Raw genomic sequence first — 17,652 nt, 5'->3', positions numbered from 1 at the left:
CGATTCCCCTTTTTGGGCACCTGTGCCCATTTCCATATATTCTGGTCATAGACCGTAATAAATTGCTGAACATCCAGCTAAGTTCCCATTGGCAGATGTGGATTCTTCCAATATCTGTCTGTTCCTCCAAAACTCTGATCATGGATCATCCAGTCCAACCCCCTGCCAAGAAGCGGGAAATCACATTCAAAGCACCCCTGACAGATGGCCATCCAGCCTCTGCTTAAAAGCCTCCAAAGAAGGAGCCTCCAAATGATGCAATTGGTCTTTATTTGCAATGGGAACATAGCCAGGCTTTTTTCTGATATTTTCCATTGTTTACCAGCAACAGGATTACGAATGGGGGATGGTGGTTATTGTGAGTTGCGAGGAAGGTCTTTGGTTGTTTTTGAGGAAGGAAGGGTTGCAACAACACAAAAACACACATGAAAACATAATATGAAATCACACTAGTAGATGCTGCTGCTGATAGGATGCTAGCCTCTGTATGTTTGGTGTCCTAAAAATACGAATGTGTACAAACTTCGCAGGGATTGTCTAAGCATTTATTTCTTCACAAATACACCTACTTAATGTACAAAACATGGTGAAAGTAGTAGCTTTGAGACATTCTGGTTTCCCCTGTGTGCTATAAGCCACAAATAGCAAAGGGATTCGATGCAAATTCGCATCAAAATTCAGTTTGACAACCTGAAGAGACAGTTGCATCAGACCAAAGGTGCATCTATTAAAACAAACTCCCACAGAGACTTTCCAGATGCTGGTAGGAAGTCCACAAGCAGGGCAAGAAGATGACAGCCATCCCTTCAATTGTTTATTTTCACTGTCTGAAAATTTGAATACATTGCTTCTACATACGGAAAATCCATTCTTGGCTGTCGTAATATATCTGTGATCTGATTCAGTGCAGTGAAGCATTGGATTCTGATGCTCTCAACTATAGAGTTACTAAGAGAGAGGAAAGTTGCAGCATTCTAAGGTGGTTGTGTGGTCCAGTGCATGATTCAAGGTTGGATTTTGAGATAAAGCTAGGAAGAAAAAAAATGAAATAAATGTGTGCCATAGTTAGAATTTTTCCTCAGCGTATTGCTTTTAGCCAGGAATGTTTTTCTCAATATTGGTTTGTGAAACTGGAGCTGCCATGCCCCTCATTTTCCATAGAAAGTATGGCTTATAGTTTACATAAAATGACTGATCTGAGGAATTTTTTTTTAGATTGCTTGACTAACCTAATATTGCATGTTCCTTGCTTCTGGTGTGAGAATTGGCCATCTACAAGGACATTGCTCAGGGGACGCCCAGATATTTTACCATCCTGTGGGAGGCTTTTCTCATGTCGCCACATGGGAAGCTGGAGCTGACAGACAGGAGCTCACCCCGCTCCCCGGATTCGGACTGCTGACCATTCCAGGAGTTGCCAAAAAAATAACTATCCCAGGGACTGTCCAAATGAATTTCTCAAATTGGTCCCAGCAGCAGATTTAGAATTGAGTTTCTATCAACTTTCTAAAAAGGAGCCCCTAGTGACACAATGGTTAAACTCTTGTGCCGGCAGGACTGCTGACCAGAGTAAAACTCAGAGTAGATTCCTCAATAGGGTTGCTATTAGCCACCATTGTCTACATTCCTGCCCCACTTCCATAATTCAAATACAGTAGAGTCTCACTTATCCAAGCCTCACTTATCCAAGCCATTTTTGTAGTCAATGTTTTCAATACATTGTGATATTTTGGTGCTAAATTCGTAAATACAGTAATTACAACATAACATTACTGCGTATTGAACTACTTTTTCTGTCAAATTTGTTGTATAACATGATGTTTTGGTGCTTAATTTGTAAAATCAAAACCTAATTTGATGTTTAATAGGCTTTTCCTTAATCCCTCCTTATTATCCAAGATATTCACTTATCCAAGCTTCTGCCGGCCCGTTTAGCTTGGATAAGTGAGACTCTACTGTACTCCCTAATGGAAAAGAGGAGATGGGACCTTAGAAACAGTAGTAATTTGGAAAGTTGCTTACCATGATATTGGGTAGCATCTTGTCTTCCAGGTATCAATAACTGTAGAAAGGAACAAAGGAGAAATAAAATGTAATACTGGCTCAAGGTGTGTGCTTCTTTCTGTCCCATTGAGGTATTAGTATATTTGAGACTTGTAGTGTTATCCAGTTGAGTATGAAGAAGAGGATCAAGATTTGTTGCAGCTGCTTAATATATGAAGGAAATGAGCACAAAATGATTCAGGCCAGCTATGAGTAGGAAAGGGAGGATAGCACAAAGGGCTGCACCACACAATGTTGCTGCCTTAGGCGAAGAAGAAAACAGTGCCCCCTCCCATTTCCTTCTGTTGGTGATTTCTTCAACATTGATGATAGGACAGTGCCTTCCACCGCACCTGAGGGCAACAAGAGAGGTTAGGAGGTACAGGGCAGGTGCATGGTACACAACCCTCTCCTCCAACGCTTTTCTGCTGCCATCAAGCTTTTGAGGATGACTACTTCATATTGCTTAAGGAAGGGCTGTCCCTAAAATTGAGAGCATAATAATAATAATAATAATAATAATAATAATAATAATAATAATAATAATAATAACAACAACAACAACAACTTTATTTTTATACCCCGCCCCATCTCCCCGAAGGGACTTGGGGCGGCTTACATGGGGCCTAGCCCGATAAGACAATCAATGTCAATAGCACGACTATAAAACAGTTTTACCAGTAAAACATCAATAGCAATAAAACAATTGTTAAAATCAGCAAAAAGCATACAAAAAACATACAATATTAAAACAGGAGACTAATTCATAAAATCCAGAACAGAATGTGCCGGTAGAAATGGACAATAAAGTGCAAAATAGCATTGGCAACATCTCAGAAAAGGGGGCTATTATAAAATGGGCACATGGTTGGATCTGAAGTAGACTGAGTTTGGAAGATCCGAAATCAGCTGCGTGGTTGACACTTTTGACTTGGGTGTGAAAAGAGCCGGGAAAGGTCTGAAGATAGTGATAATTATGTGTTTTAATGTCAAAAAGTCAAATTCATTCCCTAATCAATTATGAAAAAAACCCCCAAAGTATAGTACCTTGGAAAGACCTTAAATTATTACAGTAGAGTCTTGCTTATCCAACCTCCACATATCCAATATTCTGTATTATCCAACACAGTCGGCCTTTTAGTAATCAAGGTTTTTGTAGTCAATGTGTTCAATACATTGCGATATTTTGGTTGGAGATGAGCACCAACCCCCAGAGTTGGACACGACTTTAAGGTAAAGGTTTCCCCTGACATTAAGTCCAGTCATGTCTGACTCTGGGCATTGGTACTCATCTCCATTTCTAAGCCGAAGAGCCGGTGTTGTCCGTAGACACCTCCAAAGTCATGTGGCCGGCATGACTGCATGGAGCGTCGTTACCTTCCCACCGGAGAGGTACCTATTGATCTACTCACATTGGCATGTTTTCGAACTGCTAGGCTGGCAGAAGCTGGAGCTAACAGCGGGCACTCACTCCGCTCCTGAGATTTGAACCTAGGACCGTTCGGTCTGCAAGTTTGCAGCTCAGTGCTTTAACGCACTTTGCCACCGGGGCTCCAAAATTATTATTAATTATTATTAATTATTAAAAAAATTATTACAGTAGAGTCTTGCTTATCCAACTTCCACTTATCCAACATTCTGTATTATCCAACACAGTCGGCCTTTTAGTAGTCAAGGTTTTTGTAGTCAATGTATTCAATACATTGCAATATTTTGGTTGGAGATGAGCACCAACCCTCAGAGTTGGACACGACTGGACTTAACGTCAGGGGAAACCTTAACTTTTACCTTTACCTTTACCGTAATTACTATATTACGTTACCATGTATTGAATTGCTTTTTCTGTCAAATTGTTGTAAAGCATGATGTTTTGGTGCTTAATTTGTAAAATTATAATGTACTGTATATACTCGAGTATAAGCCTAGTTTTTCAGCCCTTTCTTTAAGACTGAAAAAGCCCCCCTTGGATTATACTCGGGTGAGGGTCCTGTTTGACTTATATTTGGGTCAGCTTATACTCGAGAATATATGGTACATTTATTATTTTTCTCTATTATTATTGGTATTATTACATTTATTATTTTTCTCTATTATTGTTGCTACTATTACATTTATTTTACTCTATTTTTTATTATTATTATTAATATATTTATTATTTCACTCTGATGTTATTATTATATTTATTATTTTACTCTATTACTACATGTATTATTTTCCTGTATTTATTATTATTATTATTATTATTATTATTATTATTATTATTATTATTACATGTATTGTTTTACTCTATTATTATTAAAAGGATACATAAGCAGCACATTTACATGGAAGAAGATGAGAATAATGATTTAACCACAGTTGGACAATCTTATCTTAAATTAGAGCTTTATGTAAATATTCAAAAACATTTCACCTACTGATGCTTCAATTAATATAATTTTATTGGTATCTGCTTTTATTTCTGAAGTTTACCACTCTCGGCTTATACTGGAGTCAATGTTTTCCCAGTTTTTTGTGTGATAAAATTAGGTGCCTCGGCTTATATTCGGTTCGGCTTATACTTATACATTATAATTTAATGTTTAATAGGCTTTTCCTGAATCCCTCCTTATTATCCAACATTTTCACTTATCCAACGTTCTGCCGGCCAGTTTATCTATATATATAAAAGAGTGATGGCATCACGGCGATGGACAAAACAACAAATCTACAGCCCCCCCAAACTCGAAAATTGGCAACGCAATCCATCATCCCCGCCTCCAGTAAGATACAACAAATTTACACATAAAACACTATCACAACACCAAAAAATGCCAAAACTAAGTACGCATGCGCAAAAACACCATGCTTCAACCCTTTATGGCGCTCGCGCGGCTCCAGTAAGATTTATAGGACAAACACAATCACAGGGCCACAAACGGCCAAAAACTGCAACAGGCGATGTGCGCCTGCGCGCACCCCCCCATCCCTTCCCGCGCGCGCACACACACACCTCGCCTCAGAGCTGAAGGAAGGAAGGCAGGGAGGCCGATTCCTTGCTGGGCGCGGGATGGAGGAGGCCGCGCTGGGAGGCGTGCGGGCCTCACGTCGCTCTCTGCCCTCTCCCCCTCAATGTCCTCCCCCCTCAGGGCCCATGGAGGGCCCCGGTTGCCGTTCAGGCCCCCTCCTCCCGCCCCTCTCCCCTCCCCCCAATGCGAGGAAGGCCCCGCGGAGCCCCCCCCCCCTGCCTCACCCTCTCTCCTCCTCCTCCCTTCTCGGTTCTTCTCGGAGGTCTTCAAGCTCTTCAAGGTGAGGGGGGAAGAGGAGGGCACGGCCCTCGAGCAGGCCTGGACCTCCCCTCGAGTGGTTTGGGGCGCCAACCCCCGCCCTTCCCGGCCTCAGGGCCCTTCCTTTTCCCCCTCACCCGGTTAAACGGCTGATGGGGAAAAGGAAAGAGCCTCAGGCCAGGAAGGGTGGAAGTTGGCGCCCAAAACAAGTCAAGGGAAGGCCCAAGTTGGCCCAGGCTGAGCCTCCCCCTTTTCTGTTGTTGTTATTGTTGTTGTTGTTCTCACCCACAAATGACAACCCCTCCAATGCCTCAGAAGCCCCCCTTTTTCCCCTCTCAAACCCTATCGCCCTCACCTTTCCCTTCCCTGTAATAATTATTAATATAATAACTGATCATCAGTTAAGAATGTAATAATCACCAATAATAATACTAATTTATTATTAGTATAATACTGATAATCATTCGAGAACATAATAATTCATAATAATAGTCAGTTCTTATTATTATAACACTGACAATCATTCAACAATGTATTAACAAATCGTAATAATAGAAAATTATTATTATTATTATAGTAATAATCATTCACAAATTAATAATTATTATTATAACATTGATAATCATTCAACAATATAATAACAACTAATAATAAGTAGTTATTATTTTTATCACAATGATAATCATTCAAGACTATAATAATTATTATTGTTATAACAGAAGGCGCCTCATATAATCCACTTCTAAACAAATAATATCACATTATAAATATACACTAGAATCTCACTTATCCAACATAAACAAGCCGGCAGAACGTTGCATAAATAAATATGTTGGATAATAAGAAGGGATTCAGGAAAACCAATTACACATCGAATTAGGTCATCATTATACAAATTAAACACCAAAACATCATGTTATACAACAAATTTGACACAAAAAGTAGTTCCATGCGCAGTAATGCTATGTAGTAATTACTGTATTTGCAAATTTACCACCAAAATATCACAATACATTAAAAACACTCACTCCAAAAACATTGACTATTAAAAGGCAGACTCCATTGCATAATCCAGAACATTGCATAAACGAATGTTGGGTGAGATTCTACTGTAATATGAAATAATTACTGTGGTACAATAATACACAACAATATCATCTCAGGACAGTAAATAAAGATCAACACTCTAAAAACACAGCTATTCCATCCAGGAAACAATCAGGGCCATCTAACACCTCCCACCAAAGGATTCCCCCCTTCACACAGGAAACCACCCACACTTTGAACCTACAAGGCCATTCCGTACTCATCACTCTCTCATCTCAGCACAGTAAATAAACAACAACAGTCTGAAAACACACAAATTCCATCCAGGAAACAATCAGGACCACCTAGCACCTCCCAACAAAGCATTCCCCCCCTCTAACACACGGAACCACCCAAGCTTTGAAACTACAAGGCCATTCCGTACTCTGGGGCCAATTTGCAATATATTAATATATATAATAATACAATACATATATAATACAATACATTGTATATACATATAATACTGCTAATAATATTATAATACACTACAATATAATACTAATAACAAAACAAAACAATATATATATATATATATATTACTACTAATATTGTGAAATAGTCGTATATGTTATAGCGTAATATCCTATCATATGTTTTTAATGTAATAAATGAATAAATAATACTGTATAATTTTTGTTGACGGTCACAACAAAAATAAAACCCAATGTAGATTGACCAACATCACTAAAAAAAAGCCACAGCAACGCGTGGCCGGGCACAGCTAGTGTTGGATAAGTGAGATTCTCCAGTACAATAAATCCAATCTGAGATTCTAAACCCAAGATCTTGTACAATCCCATGCCCCCAACACATCTCTAGCTGCTGTCAAACACCATGAAGCATTTTTAAAAAGCCTGGGGAGAGGTCATTCCTGATTGTATTTTTTCAAAAAAGGGGAAGCAAAGCTGTAATTTCTCCTCCCCATCTTCTCCTCCCCCAGATTCAGCCGGCAGACTTGAGTTTGACACATGTGCTGGACTGACTAGATCAGTGGCTTTTAACCCAGTAGTTCCCAGGGACCCCTTCATAGAATCATAGAATCATAGAATGGTAGAGTTGGAAGAGACCTCATGGGCCATCCAGTCCAACCCCCTGCCAAGAAGTTCGGCAGTGGAACTCTCTGCCCCAGACTGTGGTGGAGGCTCCTTCTTTGGAGGCTTTTAAGCAGAGGCTGGATGGCCATCTGTCTGGGGTGCTTTGAGTGCGATTTCCTGCTGCTTGGTGGGGGGTTGGGCTGGATGGCCCATGAGGTCTCTTCCAACTCTACTATTCTATGATTCTAAGAAGCAGGAAATCGCATTCAAAGCACCCCTGACAGATGGCCATCCAGCCTCTGCTTAAGAGCCTCCAAAGAAGCTGCTGGCAGAAGCATTCCTCTTTGTGGCGAGATGTAGGGAATCCGGTGACTCTCGCTTTTATTACTGAATAATAACTTTTATTTCTGGTTTGTCACCTCTCATCTGGAAATGATGGGAGATGACAATCCAGTAACATATAGGAACTTAAGATTAGGAACTCCAGTTTATTTAGAAATAGGAAACAGTTGCCTATGGAATTACTTACCATTCTGAGAAGTCCCTTGCTTTCCAGGCCTCAATAACCTCAGCAATTCCACCAGCAATCTGTCCACTGGGCAGCCTTAGATCATCTGAGATGTCACTGTTGAAGTTTCCACATGGGGCACACATCTTTCCTGCCAGACTGTTTGTGACTCTCACTGTCAGTTTGCTATAGAGGCTGAAAAGGACTTGCATCTTCGAGCTCTGATCAATAATAATGGCACCTTGAGACTCAGTAATAGACACCGCTTCAGATATATTCATTGGGAGCTGGACCAGGAGTCCATTGACCTGAAATGCAAAGAAGGTAGGCTTAAGCAGAGTGCCGCTGAGAGCTATTTGTTTCCTGTGTTGTTGAAGGCTTTCATGACCAGAATCACAGGGTTGTTGTATGTTTTCCGGGCTGTATGGCCATGTAACAGAAGTATTCTCTCCTGACATTTCACCCACATCTATGGCAGGCATCCTCAGAGGTTCTGAGGTATGACAACCTCTGAGGATGCCTGTCATAGATGTGGGCGAAACATCAGGAGAGAATACTTCTGGAACATGGCCATACAGCCTGGAAAACATAAGGTAAAGGTAAAGGTTTCCCCTGATGTTAAGTCCAGTTGTGACCGACTCTGGGGGTTGGTGCTCATTTCCATTTCTAAGCCAAAGAGCCGGTGTTGTCTGTAGACACCTCCAAGGTCATGTGGCCGGCATGACTGCACGGAGCGCCGTTACCTTCCCGCCGGAGCGGTATCTATCGATCTACTCACATTTGCATGTTTTCGAACTGCTAGGTTGGCAGGAGCTGGGGCTAACAGTGGGCGCTAATTCCACTCCTGGGATTTTAACCTGGGACCTTTTGGTCCGCAAGTTCAGCAGCTCAGCGCTTTAACACACTGTGCCACCAGAGGCCCCCATATACTTTGAATATTCTGCTGCTTATAAGAAGTAGTCTTTCCTTGATTTTTCAGAGACTCAGGCCACTTCTACATTGCCGTATAATTCAGACAGTCATAGCAGATAATCCATATTATCTGCTTTGAACTGGATTATATGAGTATAAGTAAAGGTAAAGGTTTCCCCTGACGTTAAGTCCAGTATGACCGACTCGGGGGTTGCTGCTCATCTCTTTTTCTAAGCCAAAGAGCCAGCGTTGTCCGTAGACACCTCCAAGGTCATGTGGCCGGCATAACTTCATGGAGCGCCATTACCTTCCCGCCGGAGCAGTACCTATTGATCTACTCACATTTGCATGTTTTCGAACTGCTAGGTTGGCAGGAGCTGGGGCTAACAGCGGGAGCTCATTCTGCTCCCGGGATTTGAACTTGGGACCTTTTGGTCCGCAAGTTCAGCAGCTCAGCAGTTTAACACACTGTGCAACCAGGGCCCCCCTGGAAAACATACAACAACCCTATTTGGTTCCTACTTCCATGATAAGGGAAAGATCTGAGTATCATATGACCGAGGTCCTACACTTGTAACTGTAACTGTTTTTAAGCAAACCACCTTTATTAGTTATACTGGCCAGCAGCCACTTACCCAAGTTTCCTTGTGGCTGGTCACTGTGATGAAGGCTTCCCGGAAGAAGACATAGACAGCTGTAACTGTTGACTCAGCATCACTATTGCAGTCATTGACATCAACCACAACCTTAAACCAAGATGGTGACATCTCATCACAGTAAGAGGCCAACTTGTAGATCCCACTAGAGAGGACTTTTCCTTTGGCGCCATCAAAAGATGTGAACCAGGCCCCTGGTGTGAGAGTGCAGTGGCCTGCCTGCTTTACACAGCCACGGATCTTAGACGTAAGTGCACAGGTCTCTCCTGCTGAGCAGCTGGCTTCTTCACAAGTGAGCTGGCCTGAGGGACGACATGTGCATTTCTCTGAGCAGTCACTAGAGACGATGACCTCTCCAGCCTAGAAAGGAATTCCAGACAAACAAAAAGACCCAGAACATTTAATTTTCAGAGGAAACGAGTGTGGTTTCTAATCAGAGAAACATTCTTCTCCTATAATAAAAAAGATTGATGAGAATTTACTAGATAGATTAGGCATGGAATAGGTTATGTGTGGCTGTTAAAAAAGTATGTACAGTAGAGTCTCACTTATCCAAGACTCGCTTATCCAAGGTTCTGGATTATCCAAGGCATTTTTGTAGTCAATGTTTTCAAAATATCATAATAATTTGGTGCTAAATTCGTAAATACAGTAATTACAACATAACATTGCTGCGTATTGAACTACTTTTTCTGTCAAATTTGTTGTATAACATGATGTTTTTGTGCTTAATTTGTAAAATCATAACCTAATTTGATGTTTAATAGGCTTTTCCTTAATCCCTCCTTATTATCCAAGATATTCGCTTATCCAAGGTTCTGCCGGCCCGTTTAGCTTGGATAAGTGAGACTCTACTGTATTTTAATAAGAGAAGTCATAGCTTCAATCTGAGCTGAAGGTCCCACACACACTCCTCACAGAGGATTCCTAGTTGGCTGGAATGAAATAGTAAGTCCTAACAAGACTTTAGCACATTAGCAGATGGAGGAAATGGTTGTACAGTAGAGTCTCACTTATCCAACACTCGCTTATCCAACGTTCTGGATTATCCAACACATTTTTGTAGTCAATGTTTTCAATATATCATGATATTTTGGTGCTAAATTCATAAATACAGCAATTACTACATAGCATTACTGCCTATTGAACTACTTTTTCGGCCAAATTTGTTGTCTAACATGATGTTTTGGTGCTTCATTTGTAAAATCATAACCTAATTTGATGTTTAATAGTCTTTTCCTTAATGCCTCCTTATTATCCAACATATTCGCTTATCCAATATTCTGCCGGCCCGTTTATGTTGGATAAGTGAGACTCTACTGTATAGTGGAAAAACATGAGCACTTTAAACAGTAGGGTTCAGAAAATGGTTGACATAGCAGGACCTCTTCACACGGTCAAACACATCTCAGCACATCTCAAACACAGCACTTTATGAAACCTGTCCCCGCTGGTTTGTTTTTAATTCTCTGATTTTATTGATTGGATTTTAATGCATTGTCTATTATTTTATTTTGTGTATCGTTGGAATGTTTCTAAGTTTTTGGTCTAATATGTTGTGTTGTTGTTTTCGGGCTTGTCCCTGTTGTGAGCCGCCCCGAGTCCCTTCAGGAAGATGGGGCGGGATATAAAAATAAAGTTTATTATTATTTATTATTATTATTATTATCTATAGAAAAGCAGCAAAAAATCTGCAAGACATGGGGTACATTTACACTGTAGAGTTAATATAGTTTGACACCATTTTATCTGCCATGGAAACATGGATGTTGTAGTTTGGTGAGAAACCAGAACTCTGGCAGAAAAGGTTCAAGGTCTTGAAAACATACAATTCCCATGATTTCATAGGACTGAGCCATGACAGCTAAAGTAATGTCATACTACCTTAATTCTGCAATTTAGATGCACCCCATGTTCCCCCAAGCTATGCCATAATTACTGTATGTCCATTGCCTACTGCAGTCTAGTTCTTCATCCAGTTCTCACCTTGATATAACGTCCCTCATAAGCACAGCCACAGTTGTCCATGGACACACATTCCTCTCCATCAAACACATAGCCAGTGTCACACTGGCAGCCTTCAAAGCATTTTCCACTACACTGAGATGGAGCAGACAAGGCAGCACATGTATAGTCACAGGATCTTGTGCACAACTCATAATGGCTGTTGCCTGGGCAGGAGAGGGCTGAAAAGAACAAGGAAAGATTGTAGAAAATGAGAATGGAATTAGATTGGATTCACTCAGGCATAAATATGGTTCTCTTTTGATGGTGCTAGGATCTTTTAGCATGCCCTTGGCCTGCCTAGGGCTCTGGATCTATTGGTCATAGGAGACTGCTGCATAAGACACACAGAACAACTAGACAGTTGTCTTATATTAATTTTTGCTCCCAAAGATGCGCTAGGTCTTATTTTCAGGGGATGTCTTATTTTTCCACAAAGACAAATTCACATTTATGGTTGAATTTTTTTAAAATGAACATTTATTATCTACTGTACAGCAGTTGTCATCACAAAACAGCATAACCAAACTGTGAATCCTTTCAAGAATTTCTATATTATATTTTATTGCTATACTGTTTTAAAATTAATGTTTTAAATTTCTGTTTGTATGTACATTTATGTTGTTGTTGTTTGGCTTGTCCCTGTGTAAGCTGCCCTGTACCCCTTCTGGGAGATGGAGGTGGGATACAAGAATAAAGTTATTATCGTATTATTATTATTATTATTATTCCTTGTTACTACCTTTATTTCCATGTACAATCTATGATATGTACATTTACCGATCCTGCATGCCACCAAACAAAAACTTTACTAGGTCTTACTTTCGAGGGAGGCCTTATATTTAGCAATTCAGCAAAACCTCTACTAGGTCTTATTTTCTGGGGATGTCTTATTTTCGGGGAAATAGGGTATAATTCATCACACAGTGAGATAGTGTGATGCAATAGACCAGTGGTTCTCAACCTGGGGTCTCCAGATGTTTTTGGTCTTCAACTCCCAGAAATCCTAACAACTGGGATTTCTAGGAGTTGTAGGCCAAAAACATCTGGAGACCCCAGGTTGAGAACCACTTCAGTAGACTGAAACAGTGGTAGGTCTCTGTTTTAGGTCTCAGACCCCATCATTAATCCCTCAAAATGTTGGCTTTTCCCATCAGAAGCTCTTGGGTTTCCATTCAGCCAGTTTGGACTATCTGTTGTCCCCATAGGCCAGTTTTAGGCCAGATGGAGAGTTTTTCTTCAAGCCTGAGTTACTGGAGGTGTGAAGATTGCCCTCTAAGTTCACGTTGTCCAATTGTCCATGTCCTGGAAATTGCCCACCAAAACTCAACTACAGTAGAGTCTCACTTATCCAACATAAACGGGCCGGCAGAACGTTGGATAAGCGAATATGTTGGATAATAAGGAGAGATTAAGGAGAAGCCTATTAAACATCAACTTAGGTTATGATTTTGCAAATTAAGCACCAAAACATCATGTGATACAACAAATCTGGCCAAAAAAGTAGTTAAATACGCAGTAATGCTATGTAGTAATTACTGTATTTACGAATTTAGCACCAAAATATCATCATATATTAAAAACATTGACTACAAAAATGCGTTGGATAATCCAGAACATTGGATAAGCGAGTGTTGGATAAGTGAGACTCTACTGTATGTTCATGTGGTCGAACCCAGTCGGCCATCTGCGTTCAACTTAGCTCGATATCATTCAGATCCAAAATCAAATCTCTGTCAGCCATCTATATATATAAAAGAGTGATGGCATCACGGCAGCGGACAAAACAACAAAAGTAAACACCCCACAACCTCAAAAATTGACAGCACAACCCCTCATCCATGCCTCTAGGTTGATACAACAAAAAGAAAAGAAAAATAAAGTCCTAATTAGAGGGAGAGGAATAATTGTTTTTATCCAATTGCTGCCAGTTAGAAGGCTAAGCTCCGCTCACTTGGTCTCCTAGCAACCCACTCAGCCCAGGGGTCCCTTTACCTTAACTACCACCAATTCCTTAATACTTTATTTCCCATACCATCATACTTCGCCACAGCAACGTGTGGCCGGGCACAGCTAGTGTAATATAATGGGTTATCTTGGGTCGGTTTTTTGATCTCACATTTTCCTCCACAGTGGTACTATATATGATTGGTCTATGACTCCTAAGTCTATCCGGATATATGACTGCTCTATGAGCTCCTAAGTCCCGATTGCTACAGATTTCATTTGCAAACTTACGACAGAAGGAGGTTGTTCTCCATTTTCCAATGTTGATTCCTGCTAGTTGGCATGCAGCTGCATATGCCTGAAGGCTACGACAAAGGGTTTCTCTTGCACCGCTGGCGTCGCACATGTCAAAAAGGCAATGTCTGAAGTAATCAGTAGGGCTCACCAACCCGTGGCAATCTCTGAATGGTCCTGACCTGGACAGGATCATTCCACATGTGTTTTCAGTCCTATATGGAGCCTTCTGTGCTTCACTGCAGGTGGGACAACTCTCCCCACAGCCATCAGAGCAAATAGCACCATCGACAGAAACTTTCCAGGAAGCTCCAAATTTCTCCATACTTTTAGTGAGGTCTCCATTGGGAAGCATGAAGTCATCACTCTTATTACCATTGAAGTTGCCACCTAGTCCGCACATGTGTCCCTGGTAGGTGGTGGGGATAGATACACGAACATATGAAGAAGTATCATAAAGGATAGTGAGGCCAAAGGATGTCTGAAGAATGATATTGTTTCCCTCTTGTGTGATCCAGAGTTTCCCATCCACTGTATTCATTGGCAAAGTGAAGAGTTCTCCATTTACCTATATAAATAACAAAGAATGTGATTTGGGGCAAGATTGCAAAGAGATCCAAACTAACACTACTAGGTCTTTGAATATCTGGAACAAGATTATATTAGTTATGTTCACAAACACATATAAACACAAATATGGGCCATGGCGCAGGCTGGTGAGCAGCCTGCTGCAATAAATCACTCTGACCATGAGGTCATGAGTTCGAGGCCAGCCCGTGGCGAGGTGAGCACCCGTCAATTAAAAAATAAAAAAATAGCCCCTGCTCCTTGCTGACCTAGCAACCCGAAAGATAGTTGCATCTATCAAGTAGGAATAAGGTACCACTTATAAAGTGGGGAGGCAAATTTAACTAATTTACGACGTTGGAATGAGGAAGTGCCGTCACAGTGGATGATGAAGCAGCTGTTCCCCCCTGTGGCCAGAATTGAACATCCCCTCAGGAGAAGGTTAAATTGCCTCTGCGTCTGTCTCTGTCTCAATTCTATGTGTATATGGGCATTGAATGTTTGTCCTATATGTATATAATGTGATCCTCCCTGAGTCCCCTTCAGGGTGAGAAGGGCGGAATATAAATACTGTAAATAAATAAAAATAAATTATGCTTGTTGCTATGTATTTTCAAGTTGCTTCTCACTTATGGAAACGCAAAGGTGAACTAATAATAATAATAATAATAATAATAATAATAATAATAATAATAATAATAATAATTTATTTATATACCGCCCTATCTCCCGGATGGGACTTACAGTCATAAAAGCAACACAAACATTACATAACAACATAATACACATTATTAAACAAAGTAAAGTAATACAATTATAACAATAAATCACATATATTTATCATACACATAAAAGTATATCTACTGGTGATCAATACCAATATCTATCTTTCATTCTTACTAAATGGAACAGAAACTTACCACAGCCTTCCATTTCATTTCCCTTTCGAAAACAATAGAATAGCCATGGACAGAAGTCATAACGGTTCTTGTTACAGGTGAGCGCCCATTAACCGGTTTCTCATTCTCCACCAACACAGAGAACTTCACTAATTTTGGATCTTCACCACAGACTTTGGCGAAGGTATAGGTGCAAGAGCCATGAAAATCAAAAGTTTGACCATCAAAGGAAATATAATGAGGGTCACCAGCTGCAATTGTGGTTCCATATCCGATGGGGTGGCAGCCTTGGATGCCGTTTTTAACCCTACACTCTTCATGAGCTCCACAGGAGAATTTCCGGCAGTCAACGGATCCATTGCCCATGCACTGACACTTCTCCTGGCAAGAGATGCTGGTGTAGAATTCTTCTCCTTTCTTGTAGTATCTGCCTTGGTGGACACAGCCACACTCTTCAAGAGGGACACAGTCATCCCCACTAAGGAAACATCCAGAATCACAGACACATCCTTCCACGCATGAAGCTTCACATGTTTCTGGAGCTGAGTGATCATCACAAGTGGCAGGGCAGCCATTTCCACAGAGCTCATAGTGGGAATTACGTGGGCAAGGGATGTCTGCAAGAGAAGAACAGGAGGGGAGAAAAATGAGCTGTGGAATTTAAAAACAGAGAATATATGCAGCTATGTGTAATTTTCCAAGCAACAGGAGCAGAGTATAAATGTTGCTGCCATTTTATGTAGGACTAGCTTTGCCCAGCCACGCATTGCTGTGGCTTATGGGAATCATTTGTTGGCCAGGTGGAATAGCAATGAATAGCCTTGCAGCCTCAAAGCCTGGCCGTTTTCTGGAGCCATTTAGAGCCAATCAAAGCCTGACTACTTCCTTTATATGGTAATAATTGTGGATTATCTGCATTGACATTCTGGGTAATATAGCTGTGTGGAAGGGCCTTGAGTCTACACTGCCATATAATCCAGTTCAAATAAGATAATCTGTATTTTATAGGTAGTGTGGATCAGGCCTAAGTGAGGCCTGTCCCCTGGGCTGATTAGGTTGCTAGGAGACCAAGTGGGCAGAGCTTAGCCTTCTAACTGGCAGCAATGGGATAAAAACAATTATTCCTCTCCCTGTAATTAGGACTTTATTTTTCTTTTCTTTTTGTTGTATCAACCTTGAGGCATGGATGAGGGGTTGTGCTGTTAATTTTCGAGGTTGTGGGGTGTTTAGTTTTGTTGTTTTGCTGGTCACCGGGATTCCATCACTCTTTTATATATATAGAAGATAGCAATGGGGAAAACATAACCCATTGGGCACATTACACCTCATGAAATGCTGTTTTAAATTCAGCAATGTATTGAGCTGTTTAATCTCTTTCTGCAGATCATTCCAACATTTAAGGGCAGTCAGGAAAATATCCTCTGGGTGATCATCACTAACTTAGTCCTGGCTGATTGGAGCAAATGTTGCTAAGAGGGCCTAAGTGTATGGGGTGAATTATGCAGGATGAAAAGATCCCATAGGTAACCTGGACTCAAACCATAATAAAGCTTTAAAGGTAATAGCCAACACTTTGTACTTTGTTTGGAAACTAATTGACAGCATTAATATAATCCACTGGGAAACATGGGAGCTATAATTGAGCCAACTTGATGAAGAGAAGGAACAACAATCAGATGATGTATTGATTAGTGTTAATGTGGAATTTGTGTATTGATAGTGTTTAAATGAAATTTGTGTCTTGCCTGTATTGCATACTGATTGCATCATCCAGAGTGTGCTATAGTCTGGAAAGAGTTAATTACTAAGAAGCTGTGATGACCTTGATGTGTGGCTGGAACTGGGGAGTGTCCAGACACAAGTGTGTATGCATTACTGATTGCATCAGTTTAGTTCAGTTCTGAGTAGAGTAGAGTCAAGTCCTGTGTTTGTCTGCAAATCTGTTTGTCTTGATTATTACTGCTTACAGTAAAACTTTGTATATAGTTTTACCAACGTCTCTGATGCCTCTTCGTTCTGCGTTCCACTGATTCCATCCAACTACTGCTGCGCTGCAATTACTCTGCAATTAGACTGACCTGATCCTAGACTGGACCAGAGTATGTTCTGGAGTTTGGAGTGGAAAGAAAGTTGGAGCTGCGAGTGCGATTACTCTGACAATTAGGATGCTTGCAAAAAGACTATGAGGTTGAATAACTGGAACAGGACTTATGGGACAAGAGCAATGAATTATATGATCATTGTCTACATTAATAGTACAATAATTGATATTCATGCCACAAATATAGCTGTGTTCCTAGGCTGGAAGAGCTTAGAATCCCTCATTGTACCTCTGTTATCTTTTGCTTCTTCTGCTGTCAGATCTTTGCCATCAGAGCAGTTCTGCCAGAAGACTAACCTATCAGCAGGTTTCTTAGACCAAGCTGTCTGAGG

The 17,652-nt window shown here is 40.7% G+C and overlaps 1 protein-coding gene across 3 annotated transcripts in view; it reads right to left on the bottom strand.

The window, feature by feature from the left end:
* Positions 1-253: 253 nt before the first annotated feature.
* LOC103279890 (IgGFc-binding protein) overlaps positions 254-17,652 on the bottom strand; it is a 32,207-nt gene continuing 14,808 nt past the window's right edge. For 2 of the 3 annotated variants that reach the window (XM_008117069.2, XM_016996028.2), the window contains 7 exons: positions 15,241-15,836; positions 13,751-14,321; positions 11,495-11,694; positions 9,488-9,868; positions 7,962-8,248; positions 2,023-2,396; positions 254-1,028 (listed from right to left, as the gene is read on the bottom strand). In XM_008117069.2, the coding sequence (XP_008115276.2) occupies positions 2,210-2,396; positions 7,962-8,248; positions 9,488-9,868; positions 11,495-11,694; positions 13,751-14,321; positions 15,241-15,836 (2,222 nt within the window). In that variant the 3' untranslated portion in view covers positions 254-1,028; positions 2,023-2,209. The remainder of the gene's footprint in view (positions 1,029-2,022; positions 2,397-7,961; positions 8,249-9,487; positions 9,869-11,494; positions 11,695-13,750; positions 14,322-15,240; positions 15,837-17,652) is intronic. The other variant, XM_016996029.2, reaches the window with a different exon arrangement.

The sequence above is a fragment of the Anolis carolinensis genome, unplaced genomic scaffold (genome assembly GCF_035594765.1).
Source record: "Anolis carolinensis isolate JA03-04 unplaced genomic scaffold, rAnoCar3.1.pri scaffold_10, whole genome shotgun sequence".
Lineage (NCBI taxonomy): Eukaryota > Metazoa > Chordata > Lepidosauria > Squamata > Dactyloidae > Anolis > Anolis carolinensis.
The sequence above is the reverse complement of the archived record's forward strand: the minus strand, read 5'-3'. Positions and strand labels throughout refer to the sequence as shown.